Source organism: Sus scrofa, chromosome 7 (assembly GCF_000003025.6).
Source record: "Sus scrofa isolate TJ Tabasco breed Duroc chromosome 7, Sscrofa11.1, whole genome shotgun sequence".
NCBI lineage: Eukaryota > Metazoa > Chordata > Mammalia > Artiodactyla > Suidae > Sus > Sus scrofa.
The window spans coordinates 56,715,271-56,731,943 of record NC_010449.5 but is presented as its reverse complement, the minus strand read 5'-3'; the positions used below and the strand labels follow the sequence as shown (position 1 = coordinate 56,731,943).

Below are 16,673 nucleotides of genomic sequence, written 5' to 3'. Positions count from 1 at the left end.
AAGGATGTTTACAAAATTGTTGATAGACTTCAAAACAATACCAAACATATCCACTGGGGGCCCTGCTCCTCTGAGGACAAACACAAGTTAGGAAGGAAATAAGAAGCTACACACAATTCTCTCCCATACCAAGGAAACCACAGAGTGGGTACTTGAAGCTGCAGATCAGAGTTTAGCAAATCAAGTAGTACAAGTTATCCCATTGGTTTGTGTATTCTGGTCATCGTTGCTATTCAAAAAGTTTCCAAGTTAGTTCCCGTCGTGGCTTAAAGCAAACGAATCTGACTAGCATCCATGAGGATGCAGGTTCGATCCCTGGCCTCGCTCAGTGGGTTAAGGACCTGGCATTGCCATGAGTTGCAGTGTAGGTTGCAGACACACCTCGGATCTGGCGTGGCTGTGGCTGTGGCTATGGCACAGGCTGGCAGCTATAGCTCAGATTTAACCCCTAGCCTGGGAACTTCCATATGCCGCAGGTGCGGCCCTAAAAAAAAAAAAAAAAGTTAAATTGTGGGAAACGCCCCAAATTTGATTTTCAACCCTGTGCTTGGAGTTAATATGTTGACCCTATTACCTACTCCAAGCCCAAAATTATTCCCCCTCCTGAAGTTCAAATGATTGTGTCAGCGATGGGGATGTCATATATTACATTACATTTTATATATATACATATATATATATATACATATATACATATATATATATAATGTAATTAACCCAAGCTTAAGCTGGGTTAAGGTTAAGGTAAACCTTGGGACCTTTGCTCTTCCATGGGTGTGAGGATGTGGGGATACAGCCATTGGTGGGCAGGAGGGAAATAGTCGATGCCACTGGGGATTGCCATGTGAAAACTGAGGGTAAAGCTGACAATGCAGAGGATAGGACAGAGGGACAGAAAGAACCTTGGTGACATTATTGAGTTGCTAGGTCTTCATTGGGGTCTAAATCTGCCTCTAGATATTTCAGTTATGCGAGCCAGTTTGAGTTAGATTTTCTGTCATTTGGAACAAAAAGGTAGAAGACAGGGACTTTGTCTTCATTGTTGCTGTATCTTCAGTGTCTTCTCTAGAAGTATACCTGGTACATAGCAGGAACTCAATATTTTAGTGAGTGAAAAAGGAGATTAAAGTGGAAGGGACCCCTTCTTTTCTTGATGTTTTAAAAAATTTGATATATTTGTTTAGGTTTCATTTTCGTGAAGTGCATCACACATACAGAAGTGCATGTCCAACATAGGCATACTTTAAAGAATAATATTAAAGAGAATGCCTGTGTAAATTTCACCCCAGTTAAAAATAGAACAGCGCCATTTTCATATGGGTAGATTCAATATGGATGGACCACAAACATCATACTGAAGCAATTTTAGCACATTATAACAGAACTTGGCATAGGCATTTCAGTTTGGGGATGAATTTCTTCCCAACAGAACTTTCTGTACATTGAAAAGAAAATACTGGGAAGTATATCTATTCACTTGCAATGGAGCATGATGGAGGATAATGTGAGAAAAAGAATGTATATGTGTATGCATGACTGGGTCACTTTGCTGTATAGTAGAAAATTAACAGAATACTGTAAACCAACTATAATGGAAAAAATTAAAATCATTTTTTAAAAAGTTAAATTTTGTATTAAAGCTCAGTAGTTTCTACCATATTCCAAAGGAACACATCCCAAGGCTCTTTGAGAGAAGGAAGCAGAGCAGGGTCCTGGGTCCCTCTGCTTCAGTCAGAGCAGCTCTAATTTTATTTGTTCTTTGGATAAAATAAATATTTTGTTAGCTTTTAAACTTCTGGGTAAGAAAGAATTCTGCTGCTTTTTTTAAAAATTCAAGACCAGTGTTATAGAAGAATATTAAATGTCATGGAGAAATAAATACCCATTACACATATGTTAACTAAGCTAATATTTATAAGAAGAGAAGACCAAAAGTACAAATACCATGTCACCTCTTGATAGTTTTTATATTATTTCTTTGTGCTTTTCCTTCCCAAAATTCATTACAGTTATTTAAAAAATTATTTTTATAATCACAAATACATGTTATTATCTAAGTTAAAAGAAAAGCACCCTTACAAAATCCAAATACATTATCTAATAAATGAAATAGATAATGCTGATTTGTATTTGTGAAAGATTTGTTAGGTAGAGGCTCTAACCCATGTGTCATAAATGAGTAGGCCAGGTTTTTCTGTGCAGTCCTCTGGTACTGAGGGCAGAGCTAGCCTTCTGGCTCCCTTCAGTTTAAAGTCCTTTCATTGTTCATGCCTGTATACCATGAAAAAAATTGAGAAAGCACTGGAATGCTGCGTTATCCTGGAAATAATAGCTTCCATAGCAAATAGCATGCTTTAATTTAATTCAGTTTTTTATCATTTGTGCCTTATAACAAGAATAATAAGATTAATAATCCTAATAAAAGCTATCATTATTAGGTATTTAACCATGTGCTCAGTGTTGTCCTAAGTACTTTATTATCTCATTTAATTTTCATGACAACCGTATGAAACTTGGGTATGATTATCTCAGTTTATAGGTGAGAAAATTGATGCTAAGATATTAAGTTAGTAACTTGCTAAAATCTCAAATGGCAGAACTGGGTTTCTTACCTAGGTATATCTTATTCAACATCTCTACTCTTAACCAATATACTCAGTTCTGCTCAGTTTTCAGGAACCTATCAATTATGTGCAGCAAGGTACAACCATATCAGACAAAAGGATGATTGCGAGATGATCACCATCTTTCTCCCACTAGAGCATTAGCTCTGAGGACAGAGAGTTGGTTTTTCTCATCCACCTAGCACAGTGCCTGGAAAATCATAGGCACTTAGATATTTGTTGAATGAATGAACACTCACGTGGTGGTTCTTAGACGTGTGCTTCTCAACTCTGGCTGTCATCAGAATTGCTCATAACTTTTGAAACATGCAGCTGCCTAGAGCTCTCTCACTCCCCAGCTAGCATCTCCAGGAGAGGAATCAGGCAAATGCATATCTTAAAAGATCTAAAGGTGATGCCAGTGCTCAAACTCTAGGGCCCCTAGAGCAGTGGTCCTCTGACTTGAAGATGCATCAGAATTACCTGCAGAATTTGTTAAAACACAAATTGTTGGACTCCCCCCAAAGTTTCGGTTTAGTAGGTCAGAGATGGAGCTCGAGAATTTGCATTTCTAAAAGTTCCCAAGAGATGCCAATGATGCTGGTCCATGGATCACATTTTAAGAATTGATATTCTAGGAGTTCCCACTGTGGCACAGTCGGGGCAAATCCAACTAGGAACCATGAGGTTGTGGGTTTGATCCCTGGCCTTGCTCAGTGAGTTTGGGATCCAGAGTTGCCATGAGCTGTGGTGTCGGTAGCAGACACAACTCAGATCTGGCATTGCTGTGGCTGTGGTGTAGGCCAACAGCTACAGCTCTGATTGGACCCCTAGACTGGAACCTCCATATGCCATGGGTGCAGCCCTAAAAAGCAAAAAAAAAAAAAAAAAGCATCAACGTTCTAGAAGATTGATTGATTGTGAGGGGCTAAATCAAAACATTTGTACATAGGACTTACACAGGAGATATAGTCAGACAGGCCAGAATCAACACTTATCATTCAAGCAATGCAGATTAATCAGATTTTTCAAAGAACTCAGAAGAATGCCCAGTGAGTTTCTTGCTCCAAAAGTTTCTTTGAACAAGGGCACGTGATATTTAATGCCTAAGGAAAAAAGATTTCTTGGACGGGTTTGACCTTGGACTATTTTACTTCCTAGGTTTTCCTCTGCCGAGGCTCTCTGTGTCTATGTCCTTTTAGTCTCTGAGCAGGCGTGGTGCTCCCTGCCAAGAACTCTGCAGTTCTTGTCTCACAGAGAAAGCCTCTAGTTTCTCCTCATGTGTCCTCCCTTCTTCATCATCTGCACCTGTTGACCAGATCTGGCAACAGGAACTTTGGCATTCCCTTTTTTCTGGGTATTATTCAAGAAATTCTAGGTCCTGGGTATTATCTATTTTCTGGGTATTATCAAGAAATTCTAGGTTCCTGGGTATTATCTAATCCTAGATTATTAAGACACTGTCAGTAGTCTGCTAAATTCATTTCCATTGTCTGCTGTTGCAACTAACAAATTATTAAGAGGTTAAGAATTAGGCACTAATGAACACTGGGCTATGGATAAAAATGATGGACCTTGTACCTAACAATATTTGGCTTGTTTTTTTAGAGTGACTCCTATCCCATGCCTGTTGCTTTTATACCATTCATTTTATATATTTTAAATTGTTTAGAGAAGAGCTGCATAGGTTTTATAAATGGTGTTTTTCTCCTTCTGTTAGGTCTCTCTGCAATGCAATCAATGTTTACAACCTCACCTGCAATAACTGTTCTGAAAACTGCACTGATGTTCTGTTCAGTAACAAGATTACCTTCTTAATGGACCTCCTGATACACCAGTTGACGGTATGTAATATTGTTGCTTTGAGTTAAAAGCAGTTAAGATTTGAGAAATATCCCCTGTGGAGAAAACTAAAAGAATTGGACTTATTTATTCTCCAGATTGAAAAAAAAAAAAAAGTAAAGGTGGGTTGGGAGAGTAAGATAGGTACTGGCAGAGAAACCTCTTAATTTGAAAATTTTATATTGGATTCTCCTAAGTTTCAGTAGTTGATAGATAATGTATTGCTGAGGTCACACATTTACATGGTTAGACTGGGGCTTTGGAATGAGCTCGACTCAAAGCCACACCTTGAGACCGTTAGGAATGAGTGCCATAGAAAGGGGGAAAACTCAGAAAGTCTCAAAACCTCTCTTGCCAACTCAGTTAAAATCATCATCAGTTTAAAAAGGACTTTTTGATGGCATTGTTATATTTTTTTTTGAAGCAAGAAACTCCTCTGTCAGAAAAGGGCAAACCTTTTATACTTTTGAAATGATAACAAGCAGCCAATTGCAGCCTCAATTTTTACTTCAGTTCACAGATGTTGAAAAGCGGTAAACTCAGTATAATATCCAAAGGTTTAGGTCTCTCATCTGCAGTCTCCAGAACACAGCCCTGGGGCCAGAAGTTTCCTGGTGAAGTTTCTGAGCCCCTGAGGTATTGGCACAAAATCACTCTCAAGCTGCAAGTTTATAACACAGGAGATTTATTTTTCAGAACTGATTTACTTTTACTCAGCGTGTAGTTCTAATAGCTCTTCCTAAACTGTTCGCCTTTTGCTCTATTTCCTTCTCCATCTGGTTAATTTCTACACATTCTTTGGCCCTTTACTGAGATATAATGACACCTTCTTCATGGAACCCTCCCCAGCCTGACTCTTTCCCCATGTCCAGGTTAGGTGTTCTTCCTGTGTGCTCTGGAGCATTAATCATTCATAGAATTAATCACGTTGAATTGTAATTAACTCTTCACTTGTCTATTTCGCCAGCTAGCCATAAAATCAAGGAGGACAGGAGGTAATTTATCATTTTCTCCAAGATCCTAACACAGAGCCTGACATAGCTTCAGTGTGTCAGTGATGAATGTATTAGTAAATAAATGGAATACCACATTTTTCAAGCTAGAAGTTAGAAAGGAAATGGTAAGGGTCTTACATGTAGGCATGCTGACAATGAGAAGGGACAACAGTGAGCAAGAAGAAAAACAGACCTAGAACACAGTACAGTAGTGGCTATTTATGGTGATTACACTGAGTCATCACTTGAGGCTAACCTATGTGTAGTTTTATCTGTAAAAGAAGACATTGAAATGTGGGTAAGACGTCTTAGCAAAAAATTCTATCACAGGTGAAAGGCTGGGACAGGGAGGAAAAAACTTAGCATTTGTTGTATGGCCTTATATTCCAGGCATTTTAATATGTATTGCCTCATTTAATTTTTAAAACATAAAGTCACTATTATTAGGCCATTTTACAAATAAGTCCCAGAGAGGCTGGCTTGGCCAGCTACATAGACAGTGAGTCTCAGAGCCAAGAGTGCAGCCTAGATCTGTCAAACCCAAATGGAAGGACGTTCTACAGAAAAACTGACTCTACTTTTCAAAAGTATCAATGTCATGAAAGACAAGGGCATGCTGGAGAACTGTCACAGGTTGGGGGAAACCAAGGAGATCTGGCCATTAAATGCAATGTGGGATCCTACACCCCAAAAAAAGGACATTAGAGAGAAACCTCGAAAAATTAAATAATGTATATAGAATAGTTAATTTTATTGGCTCAATGTTCATTTCATACTTTTGATAATTATATTATGGTTTGTAAGATGTTAACAACAGGGATACTGGGTAAAGGGAACTCCACAGTTTTTGCAGCATTATCTTGAGTCTTCTTGCCTATTCCTTCATATTCCAAAGCCATTTTCTTTTGCCACTTCTTCTGTTCAAAGTACATAATTTCTCTTCTTCCATTACCAATATAAAATTATTTCAAAATAAGAAGTGAAAAATTAAAAAACCAAACCACATGCTCTCCCACTGTTCCTCTGTGAATCTTATTCTCCTTTGGTAATGGAAGATGATACATTAATGTACTTTGAATAGAACAAGTAACAAAAGAGAATGCCCTTTGAAATATGAAGGAATAAGCAAAAGGACTTGCAGGTAGGACCTTCCATCCCACCTCTTCATTCTTTTCTGATCAAAACCTATTCTTACTGAAAGATATCATATGGGGCAGTTTGTTTACTCTCACTTAATAATTATAAGTGCCTGGTATTTCCAGTTCCATAGGAGCATAGAATATGATCCCAGCCATCCAGGAAATCCCTGCTTAGGACTGGGAACAGATATATTATAGATAGCATATAATAAATGGTGCGATGGCAGCCTCTACAGAGTATGGTGGGAGCACGGAGGAAGGAGTTCAATAGCTCTAGCCTGGGACATCACAAAGGAAGAACATTCAAGCTAGACCTTAGCTCCTCATAAGAGCTGTCGTTTATTAAGTACCTACCTTGTGCCAGGAACTTATAAGTAGCTTGATCCACTTTCTCTATTTTGAAAGCCCCAGTTTCCTTTGAATAATATTCCCTTGCTTATGACCTCAAGGTTTCTTGACATTCGGAAAGCTTTTAATCTCCCAACCAATGGATTTTACCACATTCTGTGTTTATTTTGTTCAGTTTAGAACTGGGATCCAGGGACATTAGTTTGTCAAACACATTTTATGGCTCCTTTCCTTGTACATGGCACTTCCTTGTTTTTACAGTTCTTAGGCTTTTTATTCTCCAGCTGTCAATTCTAATACTATGCTGATGGAGTTTGTGACAGTTGGGAGAAGAGGGTATGTTTTCTAAGTTGGGGAGATGATGGTGGCTACTGATGGTGATTTTTGTATTTATGGAACTCATTTGAGTGCATTTCTATTTTTCATGCTAACTTGTTTTGATATGCATGTAACTAAAATATGGATCACTAACTTGTTAATACCTTTTTAGTAAAGGATAGAAATAGTCATGAACACATTTTCCTTAAGGATTAAAAAGAAGCATAAAAGAAGCTAATTAACTGAGATCTGGTGTAATTTGTATGACATAAGGCACTTCAGCCTTTCTGATTCTTAAGCAAACTGAGATGGTTTAGAAGACTCTTTTTGTTTTTTTCCAATCTAGCTGTTTGGAGTTTGTTTTAGCACTTTTGTATTTCAGGCCATTATGTGCAAAGCACTGTTGTAGATAACTTAGTTAAAAAGTGAACTGGACACAGTTCCTTCACTATAGAAGCCCACAGTTGGAAAAATTTTTATACATAAATATTAAAGAAAAGCTACTAGAAGTTCTGTAAAATAATCAGAGCTGCAGAGTAGCCCACACAACCTAAAAGAGTACCTGGCACATAAGGAGTACCAAATAAATATTTGATAAATGAAAGAATGAGTTCTGACACGTGGCATTGGAAAGAAATTGGATTTGACCATGCCTTTAGGAAGCATAGAAATTCTACAATTTTGGATTTTGACTTTTACAAAAAATAAATCAGCATATGTGGCATTGTAAAGGTATGTGCTTATTCTTGCTGTGTAGACTCAAAGTAGGATTTTTAGGATAAAGTCTTGAGGAATTTATCTGGAGCCCTGTAAAAAACAGTACATCTAGATGGGCATGATCTAGGGTGAAGGCTCTCAGAGATGTATTATCTTCCAAGTAGTATGAAAGCTTTAAATACATTAAAGCAGATTTCACTCTTCCTTCAATAAGTAACTGTTAATCATCTTCTCCATGCCTAAATCATTTCATAGAAAAGTAGACCTCTCCCTTTGAAATGCCTCCTTGTGGAGACTAGATATGCACATCGAGAGGCAATAAAATTACCAGTGAAAAAAGAACATGATGATAAAATTGGAAATCCCAGTTCTCATTCCCTACAGAAACACTTAACAATATACAGACCAAAATACTATTATGAGAATTCAAGGAAATAGTTAAGATATTGCAGTACCCTAGGTGATCTCAAAGCCAAGAACAGCCACATTGATGTGGGTAAGAACTGTTTTGTGGAGTTGTTTTGTGGTGCACTGGTTTAAGGATGTGGTGTTGTCACTGCAGCACCTCAGGTCACTGCTATGGCATGAGTTCAATCCCTGTCTGGGAACTTCCACATGCTGCAGGTGCAGCCAAAAAAAAAAAATGTTTTGCTTTACTCATATCCACCCCTCTCTCAAGCTGGCAGAGCTCAACCCCAGAAGAAAATACCCCAACTCATGTGTTCTCCCCTTCATGGGTAGAAGAGTAGAGCATAAGTACAGAATTCTGGCTTTTTGAAGGCTGCCCAAGGGACTTACATCTGTTTCACCTGATTCAAGGCACTGACAGAGAGCTAATATATTTGGATGCCTGGCAGCCCCTGAGAACAAGAGAGAACAGGGCAGCTTCCTGTTGTAGAGCTAGAGATTTGCCATGCTGCAGTCAGACACCAGAGGGAGCAAGAGATTACAATCTCCTGAAAAAGAAACCAGCAAGCTTTTCTAATTCACAATCAGGCCCAGAGAAATCTCATCTCTCTACAAAAAATTTTCAAGGCATGCCTATTTCCCTAGCCAAGGTGATTGGTGTCTTCCCTTGTACAAAGCCAGTATCAGTCTAGAAGTGGTGACTGTTTTTTCAAATGTGCAAATCCCAGTACAGACGTACAAGACGCACAAAGAAAAAGGGAAACATGGCCCATACAAAGGAACAATCTTCAGAAACCAGTGCTAAGGAAACAGTCATATAAACTACCTGACAAAGAATTCAGAATAATCATCATAAAGATGTTCTGTGAAGAAAAAAAAAAATGACACACGAACAAAATGAAAATAACAAAGAGGAAATATAAGGTGAACTAAACAGAGGTTTTAGAGCTAAATAAGATAATGATTGAACTGAAAAAAATTAGCTAGAGGAATTCAAGATCAGCCTTGGTCAAACAGAAGAAAGAAACATCGAACTAAAAGACAGGTCATTTAAGATTATCCAATCAGGGACAAAAAAAGTAAAAGAAAAAAATTTTAAAAGAACAGGAGTTCACATCATGTCTCAGTGGTAACAAACCCAATTATTGTCCATGCGTACACGGGTTCGATCCCTGGCCTTGCTCAGTGGGTGGTGGATCTGGTGTTGCCGTGAGCTGTGGTAAAGGTCACAGATGCGGCTCGGATCCCACGTTGCTGTGGTTGTGGAGTAGACTGGCAGCTACAGCTCTGATTAGACCCCTAGCCTGGGAACTTCCATGTGCCTTGGGCATGAACCTAAAAAACAAGACAAAAAAAGAATGAAATCTTGGAGTTCGCATTGTGGCTCAGCAGGTTAAGAACCCAACTAGTCTCCATGAGGATTCATGTTTGGTCCCTGACCTTGCTCAGTGGGTTAGGGATGCAGCATTGCATTGAGCTGCAACATAGGTCACAGATGCAGCTCAGATCTGGCATGCATTGCTGTGGCTGTGGCATAGACCAGCAGCTGTAGCTCTGATTGGATCCCTAGCCCGGGAACTTCCATATGCCACAGTGCAGCCCTTAAAAAAAAAAAAGGATGAAGAAAGCCTAAGGGATTTATGCTGTATCATAAAGTAGACCAACATATGCACTATGGTAGTCCCAAAAGGAAAGAGAGAAACAAATTTCAACTTTGATGAACCTAAAGAAATCCACAGAGGGGCACATTATAATAAACTTATCAAGAGTCAACAACAGAGAAAATTTTGAAAGCAGCAAAAGGAAAGCAACTTGTCACATGCAAGGGAACTCTCATAAAACAATCAGTAGATTATTCACCAGAAACCCTCCATGTTACAATGAAGTGAGATATAATAATCAAAATGCTGGAGTTCCTGTCGTGGTGCAGTGGAAATGAATCTGACTAGGAACCATGAGATTGCAGGTTCAATCTCTGGCCTCTCTCAGTGGGTTAGGGATCCAGTGTTGCCATCAGCTGTGAGTAGGTCTCAGACACAGCTGGGATCTGGCATTGCTATGGCTCTGGTGTAGGCTGGCAGCTGTAGCTCCGATTAGACCCCTAGCCTGGGAACCTCCATATGCCACAGGCATGGCCCTAAAAAGACAAAAGACAATAAAATAAAATAATCAAAATGCTAAAAGAAACAAAAAAAAATGCCGGGAGTTCCCATTGTGATGCTGCAGAAATTAATCCAACTAGTATCCATGAGGATGTGGGTTCAATCCCTGGCCTCACTCAGTGGGTGAGGGATCTGGCGTTGCTGTGAGCTATGGTGTAGGTTGCAGACGTGGCTTGGATCCCCAGTTGCTGTGGCTGTGGCCTAGGCCGGCAGCTGGCTTGCTTCAACCCCCTAGCCTGGGAACTTCCATTTGCCATGGGTGTGGCCCCAAAAGAGAAAAAAAAAATTACAAAAAAAAAGCCAACCAAGAACACTATATGCAGCAAAACTATCCTTCAAAAAATGAAGTTGAAACTTTCCCAGGTAAACAAAAGCTGAAGGAATTCATCTCCACTAGACCTGCCTTCAAGAAATTCTAAAGGGAATCCTTCAAGTAGGTACAAAAAGACAGTAAAGAGCAATATGAAAGCATAGAAAAGTATAAATAAAATTCACCAGCAAAAGGAAATATATAGACAAATAGATAATGCTGTAATACTCTAATGGAGGTATAAATCACTATTAATTCTGATGTAGAAATTAAAAGACAAAAGTATAGAAATAACCAGAACTATGAAAGTATGCCAATGAATACATAATATGTGTATTTTTGATATCAGTAACATAAAATACTGGGGGAAAGGGTGAAGTAAAAGTGTAGCATATTTGTTTGTGATTGACATGAAGTTGTTATCAGCTTAAAATAGATTATTATCACTATAAGATGTTTTATGTAACCCCAATGGTGATCACAAAGAAAATAACCATAAAAGATGCTCAAAAGAAAATAGAAAGGCATCAAAGCATGTTACTACAAACAAATGAACAACAACAACAACAAAAACTCAACAGCACAAAATAGACATCAGGAGAGGAATGAAGGACAAAATAACTATAAGACAGAAAACAAAAAATGGTAATAGTAATTTTTTTTATCAATAATTACTTTAAATGTAAGTAGATCAAACTCACTGATAAAAAGGCATACAGTGACTGAATGGATTAAAAAGCAAGACCCAACTATCACTTCTCAAGAACAGACTCACTTTAAATTTAAGGACATGCATTAGCTGAAAGTGAAAGAATTGAAAAGGGTAGTCCATACAAATGGTAACCAAAAAAGAGCAATGGTAGCCATACTGTATCAGACAAAATAGACTTGAAGTCAAAACTCTCAAAAGAGATCAAAAAGGATATTACATAATAATAAAAGGTGAATTTTTCATAAAGATAAAACAATTGTAAATAAATATGTACCTATCAGAACACTCAAATATAAGTACAACCATTGAAAGAATTGAAGGAAGATGACAACGACAGTAACACAATAAAAGTAGAGGATTTGATTACCTACTTTCAATAATGGATAAACATACAGAAAGAAAATCATTAATGAAACAAAGGTTTTGAACAACACTCTAGAGTAAATGGACTTACTACATATGTATGAAATATTCTACCTACCAGCAGTAGAATACACATTTTTCTCAAGCACACATGGAGGATTCTTCAGGATAGATCACAAAACAAGTCAACAAATTTGAGGTGATTGATACTACACCAAAAATATTTTCTGACCACAATGAAATGAAAATAGAATGTAATGGCAGAGGAGAAACTGGGAAATTCATACATATGTGGAAATTCATTAAAAAAACAGTTTATAAAAGAAGTTAAAAGAAGAGAAATTAGCACCTTTGAGACAAATTAAACCACAGCATACCAAGACGTATGGGATGCTTTAAAGTAGTGCTAAGAGAGAGGTTCATAGTAGTAAATACCTGCATTAAAAAGGAAGAAAGATCTGAAACAACTTAACTCTATACCTCAAGAAACTAGAAAAAGAAAAACTAAGCCCAGAGTTAGCAGAAGGAAAAAAATAATTAAGATTAGAGAAAACTGACATAAAAACAGACACATAGACCAATGGAATAGAATAGAGAGCTCAGAATTAAACCACAAGTATACAATCAACTAAGATTTGACAAGGCATCAAAAATGCACAGAGAAGTGGGATCACTGGATCATATGGTAATTCTGTATTTAGTTTTCTAAGGAATCTCCATAGTGTTTTCCATAGTGATTATACCAATTTACATTCCCGCCAACAGTGTAGCAGGGTTCCCTTTGCTCCATACCTTATCCATCATTTGTTATTTGTAGACTTAATAATAACAGTCATTCTGACTGGTACGATATGGTACCTCATTGTAGTTTTTATTTGAATTTCTCTAATAACTAGTGATGTTGAGCATCTTTTTATGTGCTACTAGCCATCTGGATGTCTTCTTTGGAGAAATGTCTATTTAGGTCCTCTGTTTTTTGTTTTTTTTTTTTTTTCGGTTGGGTTGTTTGTTTTTTTGCGGTTGAGTTGTATGAGTTGTTTATACATTTTGGAGATTTAGCCCTGGTTGGTTGCATCATTTGCAAAGATTTTCTCTCATTCTGTGAATTGTCTCTTTTGGAGGGGTTCTTTTTTTTTATGGTTTCCCTTTCTGTGCAAAGGCTTTTAAGTTTAATTAGGTCCCATTGGTTTATTTTTGTTTTTATCATTATTCTAGGAGGTGGATCAAACAAGATATTGCTAAGATTTGTGTACAAGACTGTTCTGCCTATGTTTTCCTTTAGGAGTTTTATACTATCCAGCCTTACATTTACGTCTTTAATCCATTTTTAATTTATTTTTATTTGTGGTGTTAGAGAATGTTCTAATTTCATTCTTTTACATTTAGCTGTCCAGTTTTCCCAGCACCACTTGTTGAAGAGGTTGTCTTACCTCCACTGTATGTTCTTGCCTCCTTTGTCATAGATTAGTTGACCATAGGTGCTTGGGATTATTTATGGGCTTTCTATCCTCTGCCACTAATCTAATTTCTGCATTTGTGCTGGTTCCATACCATTTTGATGACTGTACCTTTGTAGATTGTCTGAAGTCAGGGAGCCTGATTCCTCCATTTTTGTTTTTCTTTTTCAGTATTACTTTGGCTATTTGGGATATTTTGTATTTCCATACAGATTTTGAAATATTCTGTTCTAGTTCTGTGAAGAATGTCCTTGGTAATTTGATAAGGATTGCATTGAATCTGTAGATTGCTTTGGGTAGTATAGTCATTTTGACAAGATTGATTCTTCCAGTCCAAGAGCATGGTATATTTTTCCATCTGTTTGTCTCATCTTTGATTTCTTTTATCAGTGTCTTATAGTTTTCAGAGTACAGGGCATATATCCAGACAAAACTATAATTCAAAAAGATACATTCACTCCTATGTTCATTGTGGCACTATTAATAGTAGCCAAGACATGGAAACAACCTAAATGTCCATCAACAGATGAATAAATTAAGAAAATGTGATACATGTATGGAATGGAATACTACCCAGCCATAAAAAAGAACAAATTAATGGCATTTGCAGTAACATGAACGCAAATGGAAATTGTTGTCCTAAGTGAAGGAAGTCAGAGAAAAACAAATACCATATGATATCACTTATATGAGGAATCTAAAAATATGGCAAAATGAACCCATCTAAAGAACATAAACAGACTCACAGATACAGAGAATAGACTTGTAGTTGCCAAGGGGGAGATGGGAGGAAGTAGGATGGACAGGGAATTTGGGGTTGGTCAGTGCAAACTGTTACATTTAGAATGGATAAGCAGTAAGGTCCTATTGAACAGCACAGGGAACTATATCCAGTCTCTTGGGATAGACCATGATGGAAGATAATATAAGAAAAGGAATGTGTGGGTATATATATATATATCTGTGTGTGTGTGTGTGTGTGTGTGTGTGTGTGACTGGGTCATGTATATATATATGACTGGGGCACTTTGCTGTATATCAGAAATTGGCACAACATTGTTAATCAACTATACTTTCATTTTTAAAATGCACAGAAGAAAAAGTCTTTTCAGTAAATGCTTTTGGGAAATGGTAGATATCCAAATGAAAACAATGAACTTGGACCCCTTATCTTATATCATACATGAAAATTAAAATGGATTTAAAATTTAAACGTAAGACCTGAAACCATAAAACTCCTTGACATTGATCCTGGCAATGATTTCTTTGAGTTTTTTTTTTTTTGGGGGGGGGGCACAGAGGGATATGAATGCCAAAAGTACAAACTACAAAAGAAAAAATAAAGAAATGGTGCTGCATCCAACTAAAACACTACTGCACAGCAAAGGAAACAATAAACAAAATGAAAAGACAAACCACAGAGTAGGAGAAAACATTTGAAAATCATGCATCTGAAGAAGGGTTAGTATCCAAAATACCTGAGAAAGTCCCTACAACTCAATAACCAAAAAACAAATAGCCTGATTTTAAAATGGGCAAAAGACTTGAATAGACATTTCTAAGAAGATATGCAAATAACCAAAATTATATGAAAAGATGCTCAAAATTACTAACCATCAGGAAAATACAAATCATTACCACAATGAGTTATCACTTCATACCCATTTGGATGGCCATTACTTAAAAAAAAAATGAAAAACACAGAAATAGCAAATATTGGCAAGGATTTGGAGAAATTGGAACACTTGTTCTCTGCTTTTAGAAATGTAAAATGGTACAGCCACTTTGGAAAACAGTATGGCAGTTCCTCAAGAAATAAAAAATACAATTACCATATGGGATTACTTCTTGGATTTACCCAAAAAGAACTGAAATCAGAATCTGACAGGTATTTCTACTCTTCATATTCACTGTAGCATTATTCCTAATAACCTAGAGGTGGAAATAACTTAAATATCCATTGGCAGATGAGTAGATAAAGAAAAAGTATGTGCATTCACTGGAATATTATTCAGCCATAAAAACAAGAAAATCCTGACATATGCTACAACATGGATGAACTTTGTGAATAAGCCAGTCACAGAAAGACAAATATTGCATGATTTCACTCATGTGAGATATATGAAGTAGTCAGACTTATAAAACTGAGAGTGGTGGTTTCCAGCAGCTGGTGTGAGGGGAAATGGGAAGTTGCTGTTCAATGAGTATTGAGTTTCAGTTATGCAAGATGAAAAAGTTTTAGAGGTCTGTTTTTTAACAGTGTACATAGAGTTAATTAGACTGTAATGTATACTTAAAACTTGGTAAATTTGGTAAATTTATGTTATATGGCTTTTTTACCATAAAGAGTAGTACAAGTACTACTGAGTGCTTGAAAATAGATTGATAAACTTTTAATATTGGACAGATTCTAAATAGTCCATATTACAAATGAATAAATTGAGATATGGCAAAGAGATCATCCAGCAGCCTAGTGATAGAACCATGACCTGGATCCTAGTCTCCTGAGTTCCTGCCCAGGACATCCCTTCTTATAACCTAAGTTAATGTGTCCTCTCTTTTTTGAGTTGATAAATGAGATGAAGCAACATTTTTATAACTTTTATTTTATGCATATTTAATATTGTCACCCGAGTAAGATACACTGAGGAAGCATTTAATTAAAAGATTTATAATTTCTTGATGTTTCATTGCATTTTAAAAGGCATTAAATATTTTATTAGCATTCTTATTTTTAATTCATAGTGACCTGTTCTTCATGGAATATTTAAAGAATACTCTTATAAACTGTGTGTATATATTTTCTGGGGCCAAGGAAATTGTTAATTGAAAAGTGATGTACAAACGTTAAATAATTGATATTATACTGTTGGATCAAAGAGGCTGTTGGTGAGCACTTAGAAGGTGACAAGAAAGTCTTGTATATAAACAAAGAAAATATAAGTGCAACCTTACAGCAAGGGGATTGCTTTTCACTGAGTCATGTGCAGAGCCATGCCAGTGCCTACTTGATTTTCATTATAGCAGCAAGGCCTGGAACTGGCCATTTACCAGATGTTTTACTTTGCACTAAAGCCTCAGAACATGGACTTCATAGTTAATTATACAGGAGCAGAAATCCTTCACCTCTCTATAGGTAACATTGCTCTTCCTGATGCCACTTGCCTCTGGTTTCTCCTTTCCTTACTATGTGGCACTTGCTCAGAATGTCAAGGGTGCCCTACCCTTTTTCTTCATTAATAATGTGAACTCTGTATCTAGTAGGCTGTATGTCTTACTGACACGGAGAATATCAGAAC

General features: G+C 37.0%; 1 protein-coding gene across 5 annotated transcripts in view; it reads left to right on the top strand.

Annotated features, from left to right (window-relative positions):
* SCAPER (S-phase cyclin A associated protein in the ER) overlaps positions 1 to 16,673 on the top strand; it is a 429,066-nt gene that overhangs the window by 280,369 nt on the left and 132,024 nt on the right. For all 5 annotated transcript variants that reach the window (XM_021099014.1, XM_021099012.1, XM_021099013.1 and 2 more), the window contains one exon: positions 4,324 to 4,447. In XM_021099014.1, the coding sequence (XP_020954673.1) occupies positions 4,324 to 4,447 (124 nt within the window). The remainder of the gene's footprint in view (positions 1 to 4,323; positions 4,448 to 16,673) is intronic.